The sequence below is a fragment of the Rhinatrema bivittatum genome, chromosome 5 (assembly GCF_901001135.1).
Source record: "Rhinatrema bivittatum chromosome 5, aRhiBiv1.1, whole genome shotgun sequence".
NCBI classification, from domain to species: Eukaryota; Metazoa; Chordata; class Amphibia; order Gymnophiona; family Rhinatrematidae; genus Rhinatrema; species Rhinatrema bivittatum.
Window position 1 is genome coordinate 1,614,443 of NC_042619.1, and position 20,676 is coordinate 1,635,118.

Genomic DNA, 20,676 nt, shown 5'->3' on the forward strand with positions numbered 1-20,676 from the left:
TGCAGAACAAATTGCCACAAGAAACGCTGTTTTCAATGTAAGTAACTTTAAGGAAAGGCTATACAGCAGTCAAAAGGTGGGACCCGCCAGGAAATCCAAAACCAGATTAAGACTCCACAAGGGTACTGGCAACCCCAGGGGAGGACGAAGATGCTTAAACGAGCCACATCTGGATGAGGCGACAAGAGTCCACCATTCACCTGATCTTGGAAACAGGCAAGAGCCACCACCTGTACCTTCAATGAATTAAGGGCCTCCAAACAGTGCTAATACAAGTTAGAGGGGACGCCAGGCTGAGATGCCCGAATACAGCAAGCAGCACAAAGGGTAAGGCGCTTAGCCTTCTTCGATATCAGCGCCATAGTCATTTGACAACACGCTCTAAACAAGCGACAGAGAACTGCGCCCCCAGCTGTGCTCATAATAGTTGCTTGTAAAAAAAAAAATAGGTGCTCAAAAATTAGGAGCCTAATGCATTTATTCAGGTAGACGCCCAACTTGTGCATCCATCTAGGCACCCTGAAGCACACTATTCTGCGTCCAACTAGGCACCCTTAGGCGTACAACTGAGCACCCAGGTAAGCGTCCCTATGCGCCCAACTGAGCGCCCAGCTAGGTGCACAACTAGACACAGTCAGGTGTGTAAGTGCGAACCGACGTACCTGAAGAGGACAGCCTTTATGCACAGAGAAAAGTGTGCGAATGCCGCCATGGCCTACCACGTGGCGAAACAATATAACCCAGAGAATGAGGCCTAGCCCAGAAGGCTGCTCAACCCACCAGGTTGCCAGAGTCTCCCAAGTTCTCCTGGAGGCGGGAACGGATGTCGAATCGGTGCGCCGAACACAAAGACCAGAGGGGAGAGGGATCCCTAGAGAGAGGAATATCTAGTAAGAAAAGGGAGGGGGTAATCCCCTTGTACAAGTCCTTTGTGGGGCCCCACCTGGAGTACTGTGATCAGTTCTGGAAACCATATCTCCAAAGAGTCAGAGACAAGATGGAGGCGGTCCAGAGAAGGGCGACCAAAAAGGTGAATGGTCTTCATCAAATGACTTATGAGGAGAGATTGAAGAACCTGAATATGTACACCCTGGAGTAGAGGAGGAGCAGGGGTGATATGATACAGACCTTCAGATATTTGAAAGGTTTTAATGATCCATGGTTGTCAACAAACCTTTTCCATTGGAAACAATTTAGTAGAACTAGGGATCACGATTTGAAACTCCAGGGAGAAAGACTCAGAACCAAATGTCAGGAAATATTTCTTCACTGAGAGGGTGGTGGATGCCTGGAATGCTCTTCCGGAGGAAGTGGTGAAGACTAAAACTGTGAAGGATTTCAAAGAGGCATGGGATAAACACTGTGGATCCCTAAATGCTAGAGGATGGGAATAAATAAAAAAGCTTAACCGTCACGGAGCAGCAGTTACTGCCCTTAACAGAAACATGGGGGTAACCTCCACTGAGCAACATTTACTACTTTGGGAAGCTTGCAGGGCAGACTAGATGGACCATTTTGGCCTTTTTCTGCCGTCATTACTGTGTTACTATGTATGTAACCCCCCCCTCTTTTTATTTTTATATTTTTTAAATTACTCTTTACCTGAGCTCAGCCCGTCCTGGCCGAATACAGAGTCGAACTCCAGCTGCATGGGGAGAGGGCATATACCTTCACCACTGCACTTGGCTTCCTGCATCTGCTTGCTTTTCAGCTTTTTAAAATTTTTTTTAAAGCTAAGTCCAGGCTAGTAAAAACCAGCTACCGGAGCAAGGCATTCATCTAAGGGAAGGATCCAAAGAAATCATCTCAGGAACTTGACTAAGGGAGGGACATAATGTATCACCACAGGAGAGTGAGGCAATAAACTTTTCTTCTTTTCTCCTTCTCTAAAAATCTTTTAACGTAATCCCCAGTAGGGAGATGCACATCCATCTGCTGGAGACGGAGAATACTGGTGGGCTGATGTCACTGCAGGGGTATATATACTGTGATGTCCTCTTTGCTCCATCTCCATCTGCTGGTAGAGGTGCATAACCCACTGGTCGTGGATCCACCTATCTAAATGCTAAGAAACAGGTTAATATGTGGTACCTTTGGGTGTAATGTTTCTGTATGGGGATACCCTGCATGGCATGGCAATTTTAATCCTAAACAGAAGGTGAGGTGGTAACCCACACAGAGTGGCAGTTACAACCCTGAACGCCTTGCTGGACAGACTGGATGCACTATTTTGATCTTTATCTGTCATCATTAGCTCTTACTATCTTAGGTCATACTTGTATCACAAAGCTTCTGGTTAGTTCCTTCAAATGGGTTTATTTTGCACCACGTAACAAGAAGAATGAAACAGATTCTTAAACTAGGGTACGATGTATATGACCAAAAATTGATATCCTGAGTAGTGCATATGACTATATCCTTCCTCCAGTTTCCTTCCATTAAATTCCTTGGTCTGTTTCCTGCTGCACTGAATCTATACACAGATTAACCACTGCAGCACGGGTGTTAACTTCATCTAAGGACCTGCACTATCCCCACTACTGTCAGTCCTAGTAGAAAGGTGGAGGGTGTCAATCTTTGTATCCAAGTGAGAAAAATGTATTTATATTTTTACTTTTGTGGGTTGTAGTCACCTTGCTGAAATGTGGTGTGCAAGAAACACCACAAACACTCTCAGAAAGCCTCTTCAGAAAAAGGTTTTAAGCAGTGCTACTGGTTCTGAGTTAGAATAAAAGAAATGCCAAGCTGGGACACACCAATGGTCCACTGAGCCCAGAATCCCGCCGCAGACAGAGGCCAGTCTGTCTCAGAAGTCAGCAGATCCTAACAGGATCGTGTACCATCTTTAAACTTTCTCAGATTCAGTGGCCTGCAAGCCCAACATTCTTTCTAACTGCATATGATCCATCTACATTTCCTCGTACTTACTACAAAATTTACAGTAAATGATATTGACCAGTAAATAGTTTGCCACACATTATTTCTTTGTAGTATATATAATTTCTGTGTGTGCTGCTTACACTGCCTGTTTTGCATGGCATAAAAATACTCAGGTATCCTGGCATGGCACATAGTTAAAGAGTGGGGAACCGGCACAGGGCACAGAACCCCCCCCCCCCCCACACACACACACAGAGGAGGTGTTGGCATGACACAGGAACACAGAAAGGGGGTATTAGTAGAGCACAGGCATACAGAAGGGGTACTGGCATGGCAATTAAGGAGGAGCAACTGGTATTGCTGAGTTTAAGAGAAAAATATGAACAGAATTCTCATAGTTCTGTATCTGATACAGCACTAGCTCCTTTCAGTGCTACAAAGAGGTCTAAAGCAATTATTCAAGTCCATGTCTATGGGAGTTTTTAAGTTGCAAATCGCACTGGATACAGTCTTTTACCTTTAATTGTGCTGGTAGGTATGATTCCCTCTGTCGTGCCCCCATAACCACCAGAAACAATGCTGGTTTCGTTCAGGTTTGGCCCAGACACCATTACCTGCTGCAGATCCTGGAAAACAAGCACACAAGAAGAAGCAGGCATTAAATGTTCAGAGAGTGGAGGGAAGAGAGCTCAGCATTAACTCTGATCACTGGGAAAGCTCGGCATTAACTCTGATCACTGAGAAAGCTCGGCATTAACTCTGATCACTGGGAAAGCTCGGCATTAACTCTGATCACTGGGAAAGCTCGGCATTGACTCTGATCACTGAGAAAGCTCGGCATTGACTCTGATCACTGAGAAAGCTCGGCATTAACTCTGATCACTGAGAAAGCTCGGCATTGACTCTGATCACTGGGAAAGCTCGGCATTGACTCTGATCACTGAGAAAGCTCGGCATTGACTCTGATCACTGAGAAAGCTCGGCATTGACTCTGATCACTGGGAAAGCTCGGCATTGACTCTGATCACTGGGAAAGCTCGGCATTAACTCTGATCACTGGGAAAGCTCGGCATTGACTCTGATCACTGGGAAAGCTCGGCATTGACTCTGATCACTGAGAAAGCTCGGCATTGACTCTGACCACTGAGAAAGCTCGGCATTAACTCTGATCACTGAGAAAGCTCGGCATTAACTCTGATCACTGAGAAAGCTCGGCATTGACTCTGATCACTGAGAAAGCTCGGCATTGACTCTGATCACTGAGAAAGCTCGGCATTGACTCTGATCACTGGGAAAGCTCGGCATTGACTCTGATCACTGAGAAAGCTCGGCATTAACTCTGATCACTGGGAAAGCTCGGCATTAACTCTGATCACTGGGAAAGCTCGGCATTGACTCTGATCACTGGGAAAGCTCGGCATTGACTCTGATCACTGGGAAAGCTCGGCATTGACTCTGATCACTGGGAAAGCTCGGCATTGACTCTGATCACTGGGAAAGCTCGGCATTGACTCTGATCACTGGGAAAGCTCGGCATTGACTCTGATCACTGAGAAAGCTCGGCATTGACTCTGATCACTGAGAAAGCTCGGCATTGACTCTGATCACTGGGAAAGCTCGGCATTGACTCTGATCACTGAGAAAGCTCGGCATTGACTCTGACCACTGGGAAAGCTCGGCATTGACTCTGACCACTGGGAAAGCTCGGCATTGACTCTGACCACTGGGAAAGCTCGGCATTGACTCTGACCACTGGGAAAGCTCGGCATTGACTCTGACCACTGGGAAAGCTCGGCATTGACTCTGACCACTGGGAAAGCTCGGCATTGACTCTGATCACTGGGAAAGCTCGGCATTAACTCTGATCACTGGGAAAGCTCGGCATTGACTCTGATCACTGGGAAAGCTCGGCATTGACTCTGATCACTGGGAAAGCTCGGCATTGACTCTGATCACTGGGAAAGCTCGGCATTGACTCTGATCACTGAGAAAGCTCGGCATTGACTCTGACCACTGGGAAAGCTCGGCATTGACTCTGATCACTGAGAAAGCTCGGCATTGACTCTGATCACTGAGAAAGCTCGGCATTGACTCTGATCACTGAGAAAGCTCGGCATTGACTCTGATCACTGAGAAAGCTCGGCATTGACTCTGATCACTGGGAAAGCTCGGCATTGACTCTGATCACTGGGAAAGCTCGGCATTGACTCTGATCACTGAGAAAGCTCGGCATTGACTCTGATCACTGAGAAAGCTCGGCATTGACTCTGATCACTGAGAAAGCTCGGCATTGACTCTGATCACTGAGAAACCTCGGCATTGACTCTGATCACTGAGAAAGCTCGGCATTGACTCTGATCACTGAGAAAGCTCGGCATTGACTCTGATCACTGAGAAAGCTCGGCATTGACTCTGACCACTGGGAAAGCTCGGCATTGACTCTGATCACTGGGAAAGCTCGGCATTAACTCTGATCACTGGGAAAGCTCGGCATTAACTCTGATCACTGGGAAAGCTCGGCATTAACTCTGATCACTGGGAAAGCTCGGCATTGACTCTGATCACTGAGAAAGCTCGGCATTGACTCTGATCACTGAGAAAGCTCGGCATTGACTCTGATCACTGAGAAAGCTCGGCATTGACTCTGATCACTGAGAAAGCTCGGCATTAACTCTGATCACTGAGAAAGCTCGGCATTAACTCTGATCACTGGGAAAGCTCGGCATTGACTCTGATCACTGAGAAAGCTCGGCATTAACTCTGATCACTGAGAAACCTCGGCATTAACTCTGATCACTGAGAAAGCTCGGCATTAACTCTGATCACTGGGAAAGCTCGGCATTAACTCTGATCACTGAGAAAGCTCGGCAATGACTCTGATCACTGAGAAAGCTCGGCATTAACTCTGATCACTGGGAAAGCTCGGCATTGACTCTGATCACTGGGAAGCTCGGCATTAACTCTGATCACTGGGAAAGCTCGGCTTGGCATTAACTCTGATCACTGGGAAAGCTCAGCATTAACTCTGATCAATAAGATGTCACAGCACTAATTTTATTACCTTTTTGGCACTAAAATCAGCAAGCATTTTAGCTAATTTTACATCGGTTCCAGCCTGGTTTTTAACTCCAGTTGAAGACATCAAATTGCTTGGGGCTCATTTGAATTAGTTTCAGAGCTTGAAGTCTTGAATGCAATCTCTGCCTTGAATCCTGCATATTGCCCTCTAAATACATATAATGTGAACCTATTAAAAATAATCAACCATACCATCACTCCTTCAATGACAACATTAAGTAATTTTTCCTTAAGGGGAGGGCATGTTCCTCTAGCCTTAAAGCAGACCAGTAAGGCCATTAATCAAAAAAGCCAAATTTGGATCCACATCAGATGTCAAATTATCAAACAATTTCTTCCTTTTCATTTATTTCTAAAATTTCTTGAAGATGTGGTCCTGCAGCAATTTCATACGGTCTTTCATCAAAATGCGTTATGGCGATAACATGTTAACGCATGCATTAAGAACAATAACGCATGGTGAGAATGCACTTTTTTTTTTTTTAAGAGGGGCAGGATGAGGGAGGTGTTTGGCCGGGATTTTCGTAAAATGAGGGGCAGTATCACACTATGTGATAGCATAATGCATGCTATTGCATGGTTTTAATGCCGGAAATAACTACACTTTTTTTTCCTGGCGTTAGGCTGTGCGAAATGCTTGAAATAGCTATAACAATTCACAATAAATTTTTAGAATTGCATTTCAGACATTTTTGGGGAAGGGGTGGAGTGGAGTGGAGTAGAGAATGAGAGAGAGAGAGAGCCTCTGGGGAGGGCCTCACAGTGTGCAACTATTTATATCTCTATAGGAGGGCCATCTAATAGGTCGTGGTTTAGGGGCCAGTTTAACATGTAGAGTGAGACATAAGAACAGCACAGTACACACCTTGGTGAAGATTTGACATAATTTGGAATGAGGAAAGTCTCACAAAGATGACATTTTGTCTATTTTATCTCATCCTAGCTTGATGGCATCTGTTATAGAGTCCATCAAGCTAGGGTGAGAGAATATAGTAGAAATTTCATCTTTGTGAGACTTTCCTCACTCCAAATGACGTCAAATCTTCACCAAGGTGACCTGTGCTGTTCGTACATCTAACTCTACATGCAAAACTGGCCCCTAAACCACTACCACCACCTCACCCTAGTAGATGGCCCTCTTATAGAGATATAAATGCTTCACTACTGAGGGACTTGTAGATAGTGTGTGTCTCTCTCACCTTACCGCACCACGCAATACTACCAATGCGAAGTGGTAAGTTACTGCGTGGTGTGGTAATTCTACAATTTCTCTAAACATGCCCCTTTTTCTTAACACAGGTGTTATCAATGCTTTAACAACATAAGAACATAAGAAATTGCCATGCTGGGTCAGACCAAGGGTCCTTCAAGCCCAGCATCCTGTTTCCAACAGAGGCCAAATCAGGCCACATGAACCTGGCAATTACCAATGCATTTTGATGAATCTAGGGGTAAGAACTTTATGGAGGACCATCAAGTACTCAACCATTTACAGTTTGTGTTTAAATCTGTTTATTAGCAAGTTTGCAAAAGTTAACACAATGAGTCAAACATATGATACATATTGGGGTAGATTTTAATAAAGTATGTCCGCGCGTACTTTTGTTCTCGCACTAGGCGTGAACAAGAGTACGCCGGATTTTAATAGATAGGCGCGTATCCTTTAAAATCCGGGGACGGCGCGCGCAAGACTGCCCAAACTCGGCAGCCTGTGCACGCTGAGCCACGCAGCCTGCCTCTGTTCCCTCCGAGGCCGCTCCGAAATCGCACCTTCCCTTCCCTTCCCCTACCTAACCCACCCCCCTGCTGAAAAACTTACAATATATGCAGAAAGTGGAAAATGAGTCCTCAATTCATGTTGCCACTTAGCACATGCATTGTCCAAGGTTCAAATCTTATGTTTGTTCTCCAGAGCTTTATAAAAAAAACCATATAGAATATCATTCAAGGTCCTCCATATTTAACCAATCTAATAGAAATTGCCAGTTCAAATTTTGTAAGTCAGTGACATTGAGAGTCTGTGCGTAATGAAGAACCGGATAATAAAAGAAGAGATCTTTTGAGGACAGGGTGAACTGCTGACAAGTCAGGTAAAGCAATGATGGATCCATTCATGTTAAACAATTGATAAAGAAATATTAACCCCTTCGTTTCCCAACCTTGAAAATAGGATAACCCTAAGCCCGGGAGAAAGACTGCATTTCCTCATAGATGATCGAGGGGTTAAAGGGGCACTTAGAGAAGATAAGGCCATCGCGGAAAGATTAAATGATTTCTTTGCTTCGGTGTTTACTGAAGAGGATGTTGGGGAGGTACCCGTAATGGAGAAGGTTTTCATGGGTAATGATTCAGATGGACTGAATCAAATCACGGTGAACCTAGAAGATGTGGTAGGCCTGATTGACAAACTGAAGAGTAGTAAATCACCTGGACCGGATGGTATACACCCCAGAGTTCTGAAGGAACTAAAAAATGAAATTTCAGACCTATTAGTAAAAATTTGTAACTTATCATTAAAATCATCCATTGTACCTGAAGACTGGAGGATAGCAAATGTAACCCCAATATTTAAAAAGGGCTCCAGGGGCGATCCGGGAAACTACAGACCGGTTAGCCTGACTTCAGTGCCAGGAAAAATAGTGGAAAGTGTTCTAAACATCAAAATCACAGAACATATAGAAAGACATGGTTTAATGGAACAAAGTCAGCATGGCTTTACCCAGGGCAAGTCTTGCCTCACAAATCTGCTTCACTTTTTTGAAGGAGTTAATAAACATGTGGATAAAGGTGAACCGGTAGATATAGTATACTTGGATTTTCAGAAGGCGTTTGACAAAGTTCCTCATGAGAGGCTTCTAGGAAAAGTAAAAAGTCATGGGATAGGTGGCGATGTCCTTTCGTGGATTGCAAACTGGCTAAAAGACAGGAAACAGAGAGTAGGATTAAATGGGCAATTTTCTCAGTGGAAGGGAGTGGACAGTGGAGTGCCTCAGGGATCTGTATTGGGACCCTTACTGTTCAATATATTTATAAATGATCTGGAAAGAAATACGACGAGTGAGATAATCAAATTTGCAGATGACACAAAATTGTGCAGAGTAGTTAAATCACAAGCAGATTGTGATAAATTGCAGGAAGACCTTGTGAGACTGGAAAATTGGGCATCCAAATGGCAGATGAAATTTAATGTGGAAAAGTGCAAGGTGATGCATGTAGGGAAAAATAACCCATGCTATAATTACACGATGTTGGGTTCCATATTAGGTGCTACAACCCAAGAAAGAGATCTAGGTGTCATAGTGGATAACACATTGAAATCGTCGGTTCAGTGTGCTGCGGCAGTCAAAAAAGCAAACAGAATGTTGGGAATTATTAGAAAAGGAATGATGAATAAAACGGAAAATGTCATAATGCCTCTGTATCGCTCCATGGTGAGACCGCACCTTGAATACTGTGTGCAATTCTGGTCGCCGCATCTCAAAAAAGATATAATTGCGATGGAGAAGGTACAGAGAAGGGCTACCAAAATGATAAGGGGAATGGAACAACTCCCCTATGAGGAAAGACTAAAGAGATTAGGACTTTTCAGCTTGGAGAAGAGACGACTGAGGGGGGATATGATAGAGGTGTTTAAAATCATGAGAGGTCTAGAACGGGTAGATGTGAATCGGTTATTTACTCTTTCAGATAGTAGAAGGACTAGGGGACACTCCATGAAGTTAGCATGGGGCACATTTAAAACTAATCGGAGAAAGTTCTTTTTTACTCAACGCACAATTAAACTCTGGAATTTGTTGCCAGAGAATGTGGTTCGTGCAGGTAGTATAGCTGTGTTTAAAAAAGGATTGGATAAGTTCTTGGAGGAGAAGTCCATTACCTGCTATTAGGTTCACTTAGAGAATAGCCACTGCCATTAGCAATGGTTACATGGAATAGACTTAGTTTTTGGGTACTTGCCAGGTTCTTATGGCCTGGATTGGCCACTGTTGGAAACAGGATGCTGGGCTTGATGGACCCTTGGTCTGACCCAGTATGGCATTTTCTTATGTTCTTATGTTCTTATGTTCTTAGGAAAAAAAGGAGAATATTTATTTATTTATTATTTTTATATACCGACATTTGATCTGAGATATCACATCGGTTTACATTCAGGTACTGTAGGTATTTCCCTATCCCCAGAGGGCTTACAATCTAAGTTTGTACCTGAGGCAATGGAGGGTAAAGTGACTTGCCCAAGGTTACAAGGAGTGACAGCAGGACTCGAACCCTGGTCTTCTGGTTTGTAGCCCCCTGCTCTAATCACTAGGCTATTCCTCCTCCCCCCTGAAGAAATCTAAACATAAGTCATTGCCATGTTTTACGTAGAGGAGAGACGAAAAATTGCAGACCGTAGATAATTTGAAACATGAGAGTAATTGGCCTGCAGTATAAACCTCAGGGATATGGAAGAAATCAGCTTTGCTTACAATTCTGTATCTGAATAGAATTTCATGTTCAGAAGTCAATCTCCAGTATGTCTAAGGTTAATCACATGATTATACAATCTCATGTCAGGTAAACCAAACCCTCCCTTAGAAAAGGCTTCATCAGGATCTGTAAAGCCAATCTAGGCTTTTTGCACCGCCAAATGAAATTAGTAAATACTCTGTGCAGCTTAAGAGTACATCCAGCGAGAGACAGAGGGAGTACGCCCAAAACATACAACCATCGAGGGACAATCGTCATCTTAAATAAATGGATTTGTCCCACTAATGACAAAGGGAGATGCATCCAAGAGAGCACCGACTGTTCAGTTTTCTCTTGTAGTTTAGTTATATTTATAGAACAGAGAGTAGAAATATCCTGGGGAAGCCACACACCCAAGTATTGAATTTGTTTCCCAGCCAATTTTAATGGGAAGCAGTCTCCCCAAACATTAGTATTCCAAATACCAAGTGGCATGGTCTCTGATTTGTCCAGATTCAGTTTAAAACCTGCAAGGGGGCTATATTCTTCGATTTCTTGTAAGGCTATTGATAGAGATCTGATAGGATCCGTGACATGGATCAACAAATCATCAGCAAAGGCTGCCACTTTGAAAATGGTGTTCCAAAGTTTATCCCATATATAACCGGGGAAGAATTCAAAATCCTGAGAAGTGGATCTAAAGATAAAACAAAAAATAAAGGCGATAGAGGGCACTCTTGACGGGTCCTTCTGGATAACACAAAATCTCTAGAAAACTCCCCATTAATCAGAACAGCAGTCCATGGATTAGAACAGAGTGTGGTGAAAAAGGATGTAAATTGACCATGAAAGTCATATTTTTAAAGAACTTCAAAGAGAAAAAGCCAATTCACCCTGCCAAAAGCTTTTTCCGCATCAAAATGAACTAAAAGGGAGTTTAAATGATTCTTAATAGAGAAATCCATGGAGGCTAAAACCCATCTAATGTTCACCACCGCTTGTCTGCCCTTAACAAATCCCACTTGAATAGGCAACATTAATTTAGGTAAGAAGAGAGACAGTTGATCTGCCATATTCTTAGCCAAAAGTTTCACATCACAATTCAGGAGTAAGATTGGCCGATAGGAACTAGGCAGAGTAGGGTCTCATCCCAGCTTAAGTAGAAACACTATAGTGGCATTATTGGCAGACCAACCTGTGAACATTGGATCCTAAAGTGTTTCAAATATTTTACCATAGGCAAACAGACATGATCAGTGAGAATCTTATAAAATTCATTGGGCAAACCATCTGGGCCAGGAGATTTGCAAAGGGCAGAAGATTTAATCACTAATTGCAATTCTTGAAGTATGATTGGGGCATTTAAACACTGTAAATCACCCTCCATCACTTGAGGTAAATTAGTCTTGGATAGGTAAGCCTGGGTGGATGGGATTTCACAAGGTTCATCACTATAAAGATCCTGATAATGATGATAAAATATATCACTTACCTCTTTAGAAGAATGTTTCACCTGCCTGATTTATCTTTTAAAGCCCAAATATATCTTGCCTTCCCAAGATTTTACAATATTGGTCAGAAACTTCCCTGTCTTATTGCCATAGTGAAAAAACTTGTATTTGTAATAAAGAAAGCTCTTTTTAATTTTCTGGTGTATGAGTTAATTTAAGGTACTTTGATTTGCAAAGATTTGGGTACGAGTCCGCTCTGAGGGATTTTGGCAATACCTTCGCATAGCTATGGATAATTGTTTTTCTAAATGTAAAATGCCACTGGTAAGCTCCCTTTTCTTTTTAACATATGCAATCACCTCACCCCGTAGCACAGTTTTAGCTGCTTCCCAAAAAATAACAAGGGTAATTTGGTGATCTGCATTAAAATAGGCATACTCCATCCATTTGTCCCAGATATAGGCATGGAAGTTAGTATCATAATAAAGATAAGTAGGAAACCGCCAACGCTGATTAACCGGTAGAGGGGAGATCTCTTCTATGTCCAACCACACCGGGGCATGGTCAGATATGGCAAGGGGGCCAATTTTAGAGCCCACCACCTTTGAAAAATAAGCCTTGCTCACCAATAAATAATCCAAGCAGGATTTCGACCAATGGGCCTGAGATACATGTGTATAGTCCTCCTCCAAAGGATGAAGGACTCTCCTAGAGGGTAAATCCATAAACTGCTATGACGGTAATTAAGAAGCAAAAGTAGCCTGGGATCTGTCTAATGTTTGGGTACTTGCCACGTACTTGTGACTTGGATTGGCCACTGTTAGAAACAGGATGGTCCCTTGGTCTGACCCAGTATGGCATATCTTATTTATTTTATTTATTTATTTATTTAAAATTTTTATATACCGACATTCATCCAGGATATCATATCGGTTCACATTGTAACGCAAAAACAAACGCACGGCATGGCGCTTTACATTGAACAGTAAAAAACATGATAACAAGGCATTAACGAGAGGGGGGAACAATAATATGGGAAGTTTTGCAATAAAATTATATACAAGAATTGCAATTATATACATATGTACAAAAGAAAGAAAATTATGAGGTTAATTTTAATCAGGCTAGGAGATAAGATGGGGAAGAGAAGGGAGGAGAGCAAGGAAAGAGGGGGGCAGAGAGAAAGAAAAGAAGGTGGGGGAGAAAAGGGAGGGGAGAGTGGGGCGGAAGAAAGGGAAACAGGGGAGGAGTGTGGAGAGTGGGAACAGTGGTGAGGTATAGTGAAAAATTAAGTGTATGCTTTTGCAAAGAGCCAGGTCTTGAGCTTCCGCTTGAAAGATTTGAGGCATTCTTCTTGCCGTAGTTCAACAGGCATTTTGTTCCAGAGGGTCGGCCCGGCTATCGATAGTGCACGGGCTCTTGTGGAAGTGAGTTTATAGAGTTTAGGAGAGGGGATAGGCATGGTTGCTAGATGTGCTAGTCTGGTGGGCTTATTAGACTGGTGTAAACGGAAGGATTCATTGAACCAGTTCATTTCGGGATTGTATAGGGCTTTGTGGATGAGAGAGAGAGCCTTATATTGTATGCGGGAGGCGATTGGAAGCCAATGTAGGTCTTTTAGAACAGGTGTAATATGGTCATGTCTACGTAAATTGGTCAAGATCCGGGCTGTGGTGTTTTGTAAGATTTGAATGGGATGGATGGCATTATTAGGTAGGCCGAGGAGTAGGGAATTGCAGTAGTCGGTTTTGGCGAAGATTGTGGTTTGGAGAACTGTACGGAAATCGGGGGGATGTAATAAGGGTTTGAGTTTTTTTAGTGTGTGGAGTTTAAAGAAGCCGTCTTTTAGAATGTTATTTATGAATTTCTTTAGTGTGACGTGACCATCAAGAATGATACCCAGATCACGGACTTGTTGAGTAAATTGGAACTGAGGAAAAGGGGGGAGGATCGGTTGGCTTTGGGGTGAGATGAGCATAATTTCAGTTTTATTGGTATTAAGAGCAAGGTGGATGGAGGAAAGGAGATTGTTAATGGACTGGAGGGTTTCATTCCAGAAGTCCATGGTTTTTGCTAGGGAGTCAGTGATGGGTATAAGCAGCTGAACATCATCAGCATATATGTAATGAGGGAGGTTTAGACTGGAGAGGAAGTGACAGAGGGGCAGAATGTAAATATTGAATAGGGTTGAGGATAGGGAGGATCCCTGAGGGACACCTCGGTTGAGGGGGATGGCCTTGGATACGTGATTTCCTAGCTGGATTTTGTAATCTCTATTACTAAGGTAGGAGTTGAACCAATTGTGGGCAACACCTGTAATACCGATTTCAGTTAGCCGCTGTAGGAGAATGGGATGGCTAACGGTGTCGAATGCGGAGGAGATGTCAAGGAAGGCAAGAATGTATGATTGCCCTTTCTCAAATCCTTTGATAATGTGGTCTGTCAGGGAAAGTAAAAGAGTTTCAGTGCTATGAGATTTTCGAAAACCGTATTGTGCGGAGGCCAGGATATGATTTTCTTCTAGGTATTCTGTGAGTTGCTTGTTCTTATGTTCTTATGTTCTATGTTCTATGTTCTATGTTCTTAGATCTAAATAATTGCATAAATATGGGAGGCCACGTGTTAGATCAGCACGTAAAGCTGGCCGATTTGGCTTCCTATTGATCGTGCTATCAAAAACCAGATTAAAGTCATCGCCCAGAATAAGCAGAAGATGGGAGTAAGCTAGAAGTATATTTAATAATTTATTGAAAAAAGATTGCGAAAGGTATTGGGAGCATAAATATTACCCAACAATATCTGCTTGCCAAAAAGCTCAGTCACCAAAAATAAATATCTGCACACTGGATTCACTATTTAATGTCTCACTGTGACCAGCAGAGATTTATGAACGAGTATGGCTACTCCTGCTCTCCGCTGGTCAGAAGAGGCAGACAAAACCTTACCCATCCATTGTTTCTGCCATTTCTGGTGTTCCACTTCTGAGAGCTTTGTTTCCTGTAACATAGCTATGTCTACATGGGCCCAAGCATGTCTTACAAAATCTTGTAACGATTAACAACCGAACCTATCCCACAGACATTCCATCAAATAGCTACCAAGGGAGCCTAAGTATCAAGAAACCATAGTGTAGTAAATAAACCCTTCCTTCAAACTGGTGGTAGGTTACCCAGCCTAGGCCCACCATCCCCAAAGAACAAAAGAGAGAAGCAATGTGTCTATGCCAAAGCAATTTATGAGCCCTATGCAGTAAAAAAGGAAAACAGTCCATAAGGAATGAAAAAGCAAAAACAGAAAGAGCATTATACAAATATTGATAACATGTCTTCTCAGCAGCAATCTCCGCAAAAACCCCAATATAGGTGTGCAATGGGAAAAAGGTAAAAAAAAAGGAATCTTTTACCCTCATCTGCCAACCAAAGCTGAAAAACGTAGCCAAAGCAGATAAACCATGGGTGCCGTGAGGGCCCTCCCCTCCATCTGTAAACTTGAAACCAGTCAAGCAGCTTAGATAGCGAAATCATGCCACTGTATACAAATGAAAGAAAAAGTCCTTCAGCCAGAATTCAATCCTTGTAAAAAATTCTGCGCCTCTTCAGCTGAGTTAAAGAAAACATTTAGCCATCATAGAAGACATTCAACTTTGCTGGAAAGAGCAACGTGGATCTAATATTCAGTTGTGCCAACCGGGTACAAGTAGGGTTGAATGCCCTTCTCCTCATTGCAACTGCTGCTTAATAGTCTTGGAAAAGCAGAACTTTGGCACCTTCAAAGTATAACTCTCTCTGACGATGATATGCTCATAGAATTTCAAGCTTATGGGCGAAATTAAGTACCCGCAATATAACTGCTCAGGGCTTGGAATTTGCATTATCCCCAGTTGTTATAGGCCCTAAGCAATGGGCTCTCTCAGTCAATAATGAGCCGTGTTTGTCTTCCAAGCTTAAAGCTTGTTTGAGCCAGGTTTCCAAATGGTGCCCAAAGTATGTTCTGGTACTGACTCAGGCATCCAGTGATCCTTAGATTATTTCTACGTGACCTATTTTCCACGTTTGAATGCAATAAACCACATTGGGTTTTCAGCTGCGTTATTTGAGTCTGCATAGAGGTTGGTATCCTCCACAGCAGAGATACCTTGTTCTGCGGTTTGCATTTGCTGCTGAATTAAAGTTAACTGCGTGCTCACCCTAGATAGCTGCGAGGAAAGCTGGGTGAATATCTTCCAATGCTACCAGCACAGATGCCACCATGTTTGGGTAATTGCCAGGTTCTTGTGGCCTGGTTTGGCCTCTGTTGGAAACAGGATACTGGGCTTGATGGACCCTTGGTCTGACCCAGCATGGCAATTTCTTATGTTCTTATCAGATCTGTTCCTTCGGAGGAAGGAGGAAGGTTGGGCACGTAAGCCATCTTGAAATCACTTCCCTTTACCTTCTCTCTCTCCTTTTTTGTCAATTTTGTCGTCATTATGCTGGAAGGAGCACTTTCGCCTGGTAAGTACTACACCATGGAGCAACAAGAAGTCTGTCGCTGCAAGCCGTTAGAAACAGGAACCGCTGCAAAAAATGAATAAGGAGGAGAGAAACCCTTGGAGAGCTCAGTGGGAATGTCTGACCTCCCTCACAGCATCACGTGGTCCCATTTACAGTTGGGATTTAGGAAGGCTCTGAGCACAGAGATTTTATTGGTCTAACTGATGTTTTTAAATGCTTTCTTGATGCTGGAAATAAGTATGTTCTCGTGTCCCTGAATATCTCTTCCAGTTCGATATCATTAACCATAAGATTTTATTACCTCACCTAAAGGAATGTGGAATTGGTGGTAATGTCCTACAATGGTTCTGCTCCTATCTCCTGGGGCTTTGATAGCAGGCATGTTCAGAAACAGATTCCTCTCCATGGTATCCCTTAGAAACCGGTGTCCCATAAGGCTCAGCTCTCTGCTTTATTATGCAACATCTACAGCAGATGCCTCCAGTCTGCAGATTCTTGGCCAGGCTCTGTTCGGGATACTGGTTGCATGCTGATGACATAAAATCTCATATCCACATGGGATCATCACAGAAGGAAACGTCTGCATTAATTTCCTGTTGTGTTTCCACAGTTGGTCAATGGTTGACCCATAATAAATTAGCTTTAAATAATACTAAAATACCAGCACCCCCCTTACCATTCTCTAACCTCCCCCCCCTCTCTCCCCCCCTTCCATCCCACCTCCCAACCACCCCCTTCCCACTTTACTTAACAAGCAGCCACCCACCATGCATCCCGTAAAGCCAATTTATCAGGACAGCAGATTGTAAATAAGAACATTTTATTCACAAACGTGTATATATCCCTTGACAATAATTGTAAATACAAATATCTACGTCCTACAAATGTTGATGTCCATCCCAAATTATCAGAACCTCCTTGCCCCCCCCCCCCCCCCTTTTTAGGTAACCCCTATCCTGTATCCCACCTAGTTAATTATTACTTGTATAATCCACCCTCTTATTTATATGTTATTGTTATTATAATTATTATAACTACTGTTCCTCTTATAATCATGTGATAATTGTAAAGCCTGTTGCTAAGTTCTGTTCTCTGTAAACCGACGAGATGTTCCCAACGTTCGTCGGTATATAAAAGATATTAAATAAATAAATAAATAAATAAATAAAACTGAAATTTTAGTTTTAAAGTGTAATTCACCAACATTTAAAGTGTAAATCACCAACATTCTCAATCGTCTCCCCCCCAAACCCACTCACATCGACCTCCCACCCACCACCAACAACATTAACCTCACATCCCTTGATCTCACCACTACGATGGAAGTCAACGCCATCCTAAAAAAGATGCGGCCAGCCACCCACATCGCCGACAACATCCCATCTAAACTCCTCCTCACTATCCCTTCCGTCATAGCAAGACCGTTAGCGGATATCATAAACTGCTCCCTTACCTTCGGGACGGTTCCCGACCCGCTTAAACTCGCCATCGTAAAGCCCCTACTAAAAAAGCCCACCCTCGACCAAAATGATCCAGCAAACTACAGGCCCATCTCCAACCTACCTTTTATTTCTAAAATTCTGGAGAAAGTGGTCAACACACAACTTACCGACTTCCTAGAAGATAACAATATCCTCCACCCCGCCCAGTACGGCTTTCGCAAAAACCGAAGCACGGAAAAGCTCCTACTTGCAATAACAGACACCATCCTAAAAGGCATGGACCACGGCCAATCATACATTCTAGCCCTCTTAGATATCTCAGCAGCTTTTGATACGGTGAACCACAAAATCTTAATATCACGCTTAGCAGAGATAGGCATCTCTAACACAGCCCTATCATGGTTCTCCTCCTACCTTGACCACAGAAAGTACTTAGTCAAACTTGATAAATCCGAATCCACACACATTCCTCTTTCACAAGGCGTACCCCAGGGCTCCTCCCTTTCCTCCACCCTCTTTAACATCTACCTTCTCCCTCTTTGCCACTTATTATCCAAACTGGGACTAAAATTCTTCTTGTACGCTGACGACGTACAAATACTTATCCCCATCCAAAACTCCCTCAACGAAACCCTGCACTTCTGGGAGACATGCCTCACATCTATCAACGCCCTCCTTTCCAACCTACACCTTGCACTCAATACTTCAAAAACTGAAATCCTAATTATTACTAATCAACCCAGCTTATCCATTCACCAACTGCAACAGAACACTTCACAAAATCTCACACCTCCGTCCACTGTCAGAGATCTAGGAGTTCTCTTAGATATACAACTTAGCTTCAAATCCCACATCAAATCACTCCTAAAAGGGGGCTTCTATAAACTCCAAACCCTCAAAAAACTTAAGCCTCTCCTCCACGCACATGACTTCCGTACCGTTATGCAAACCACTATACTATCAAAACTTGACTATTGCAACTCACTGCTAATAGGCCTTCCAGCTTCCACAATCAAACCCCTCCAAATCTTACAAAATGCCATGGCTCGCATCCTTACAAACTCAAGAAAGACTGATCATATTACTCCCATATTACAAAACCTCCACTGGCTACCAATCACCTATCGCTCTCAATACAAAACACTTACTATCATACATAACACGCTATATAAAAATAACTCCCCCTGGATCGAAGATATGCCACACTTCCACCAGGCCAACCGTCCTACCAGAAACTCCCTTGCGGGCACCCTCCACACCCCTTCACTCAAAATTGCTCACCTCACAAACACCAGAGCGAGAGCCTTCTCCATCGCCGGCCCCACCCTTTGGAACTCCCTCCCCACCGAGCTCCGACTAGAACCTTCACTTAATCAATTCAAAAAAGGAATCAAGACCTGGTTATTTAAACAGGCCTATCCCAACGCCTCTCAACCCTAGCATTTGACTTCTCCTCAACACTCATTATTTCCCTCTCCCTAGTACAGTGTCCCCCCGCCCCCCCTACACACCCTCCCTCCCTCACCACCCCATCCATTTTATGGCTTCCTGATATTCAGTCACCACCTCTCCTTCCCATCGCCACCACCTGCCCCCTTGTACAGTTCCTACCCCACCCCGCCTCCCCTATGCGCTTCATCCCCCACCCCGCGCTACCCCCCACTCTGTCGCCTCTTGTATATAATTAATTTATGTCCAACCTGGTTAACCACATGTAATCTCATTTAATAACTGTGGCGCCCGTTGGCTCTACAGTAAAGTTGTCACCTTTTAACTTCCTATCCTTCCTCCATCTATCATTGTAATTTCCTTTCTCAGTTGTCTGTAAACCGACATGATGTTTTTTTTTTTACGAATGCCGGTATATAAAAGTTATAAATAAATAAATAAATAAATAAATAAATTCAGAGAGTCAACCCTCAGCATTCCACCTATATTGAAAACTTTACAATTCCAGTTTCCCCGCAGGCAATCTTACAGATAGTCTTTCTTTTAAAAATTCTAATTTCATCTGCCATCCGCCCCGGATTTTTTAAAATTATGGGTGTTACATAAAATTAAGCCTTTATTGTTCCCTGCAGACTTTAGTACCATCACCCAGGCTTCACTAATGCCTTTGTTAGATTACTGCAATACATTGTATATATTGGCCTATCAGCTTCATCTCTTAAAGCTCTACAAATGTTGCAAAATGTCACCATGAGATTGGTCTCAGCCCTTTCATTATGGGATCACATTTCTCCTGTGCTTCAGGAATTACATTGGCTACCAGTGCAATCACGTGTCAGGAACAACTACAAGATTGCTCTCGGCTTCAATGGCAGGGGGAAAACGGGAATTGGATTCAGACAGCAACCGAAGGCCCAGACTTTTACAGTCTGGGGAACTGACTGTAAAAGTGGATAATTTGCAGGTGCAGCTGTTACTACCTTTAACCAATAAGCCTTGATACTTTTGATACAACTCCAACATTGCTCTATGCTTCAACGGCAATGGGAAAAGGGGAATTTGGATTCAGAAAACAACTGAGGGCCGCGACTTATGGTCTGGGGAACTGATGCGCAGACATAAGGGGAAAAAAATCCACAGGACTGCCTCTTTGGCCAAGTCCATTAACTAAGCACATGAAGCAGCACTGTCTGAATTTTCAAAAAAGCTCATCAATCAGTAAAAATGTTGCTAACAGTAAATATTTATGTATTATCATAAGGTTTGGGGATAACTGCATGGAGCACAGTTACTACTCTTAAGAGAAACATGGGGGAACCTCCACGGTGTGGCAGATACTACCATGGGAAGCTTGTTGGGCAGACTGGATGGACCATTTTGGTCCTTTTCGGCTATCATTACTATGTACAAATTTTTTATCGTTGGTCAACAACCTTC

At 43.2% G+C, this 20,676-nt stretch overlaps 1 protein-coding gene across 7 annotated transcripts in view; it reads right to left on the bottom strand.

The window, feature by feature from the left end:
* ARFIP2 (ADP ribosylation factor interacting protein 2) overlaps positions 1-20,676 on the bottom strand; it is a 222,599-nt gene that overhangs the window by 108,681 nt on the left and 93,242 nt on the right. For all 7 annotated transcript variants that reach the window (XR_003856805.1, XM_029601888.1, XM_029601889.1 and 4 more), the window contains one exon: positions 3,398-3,506. Coding sequence is in view for 6 of the 7 variants with exons in the window: in XM_029601888.1 (XP_029457748.1) it covers positions 3,398-3,506 (109 nt within the window). In the remaining variant the exon portion in view is untranslated. The remainder of the gene's footprint in view (positions 1-3,397; positions 3,507-20,676) is intronic.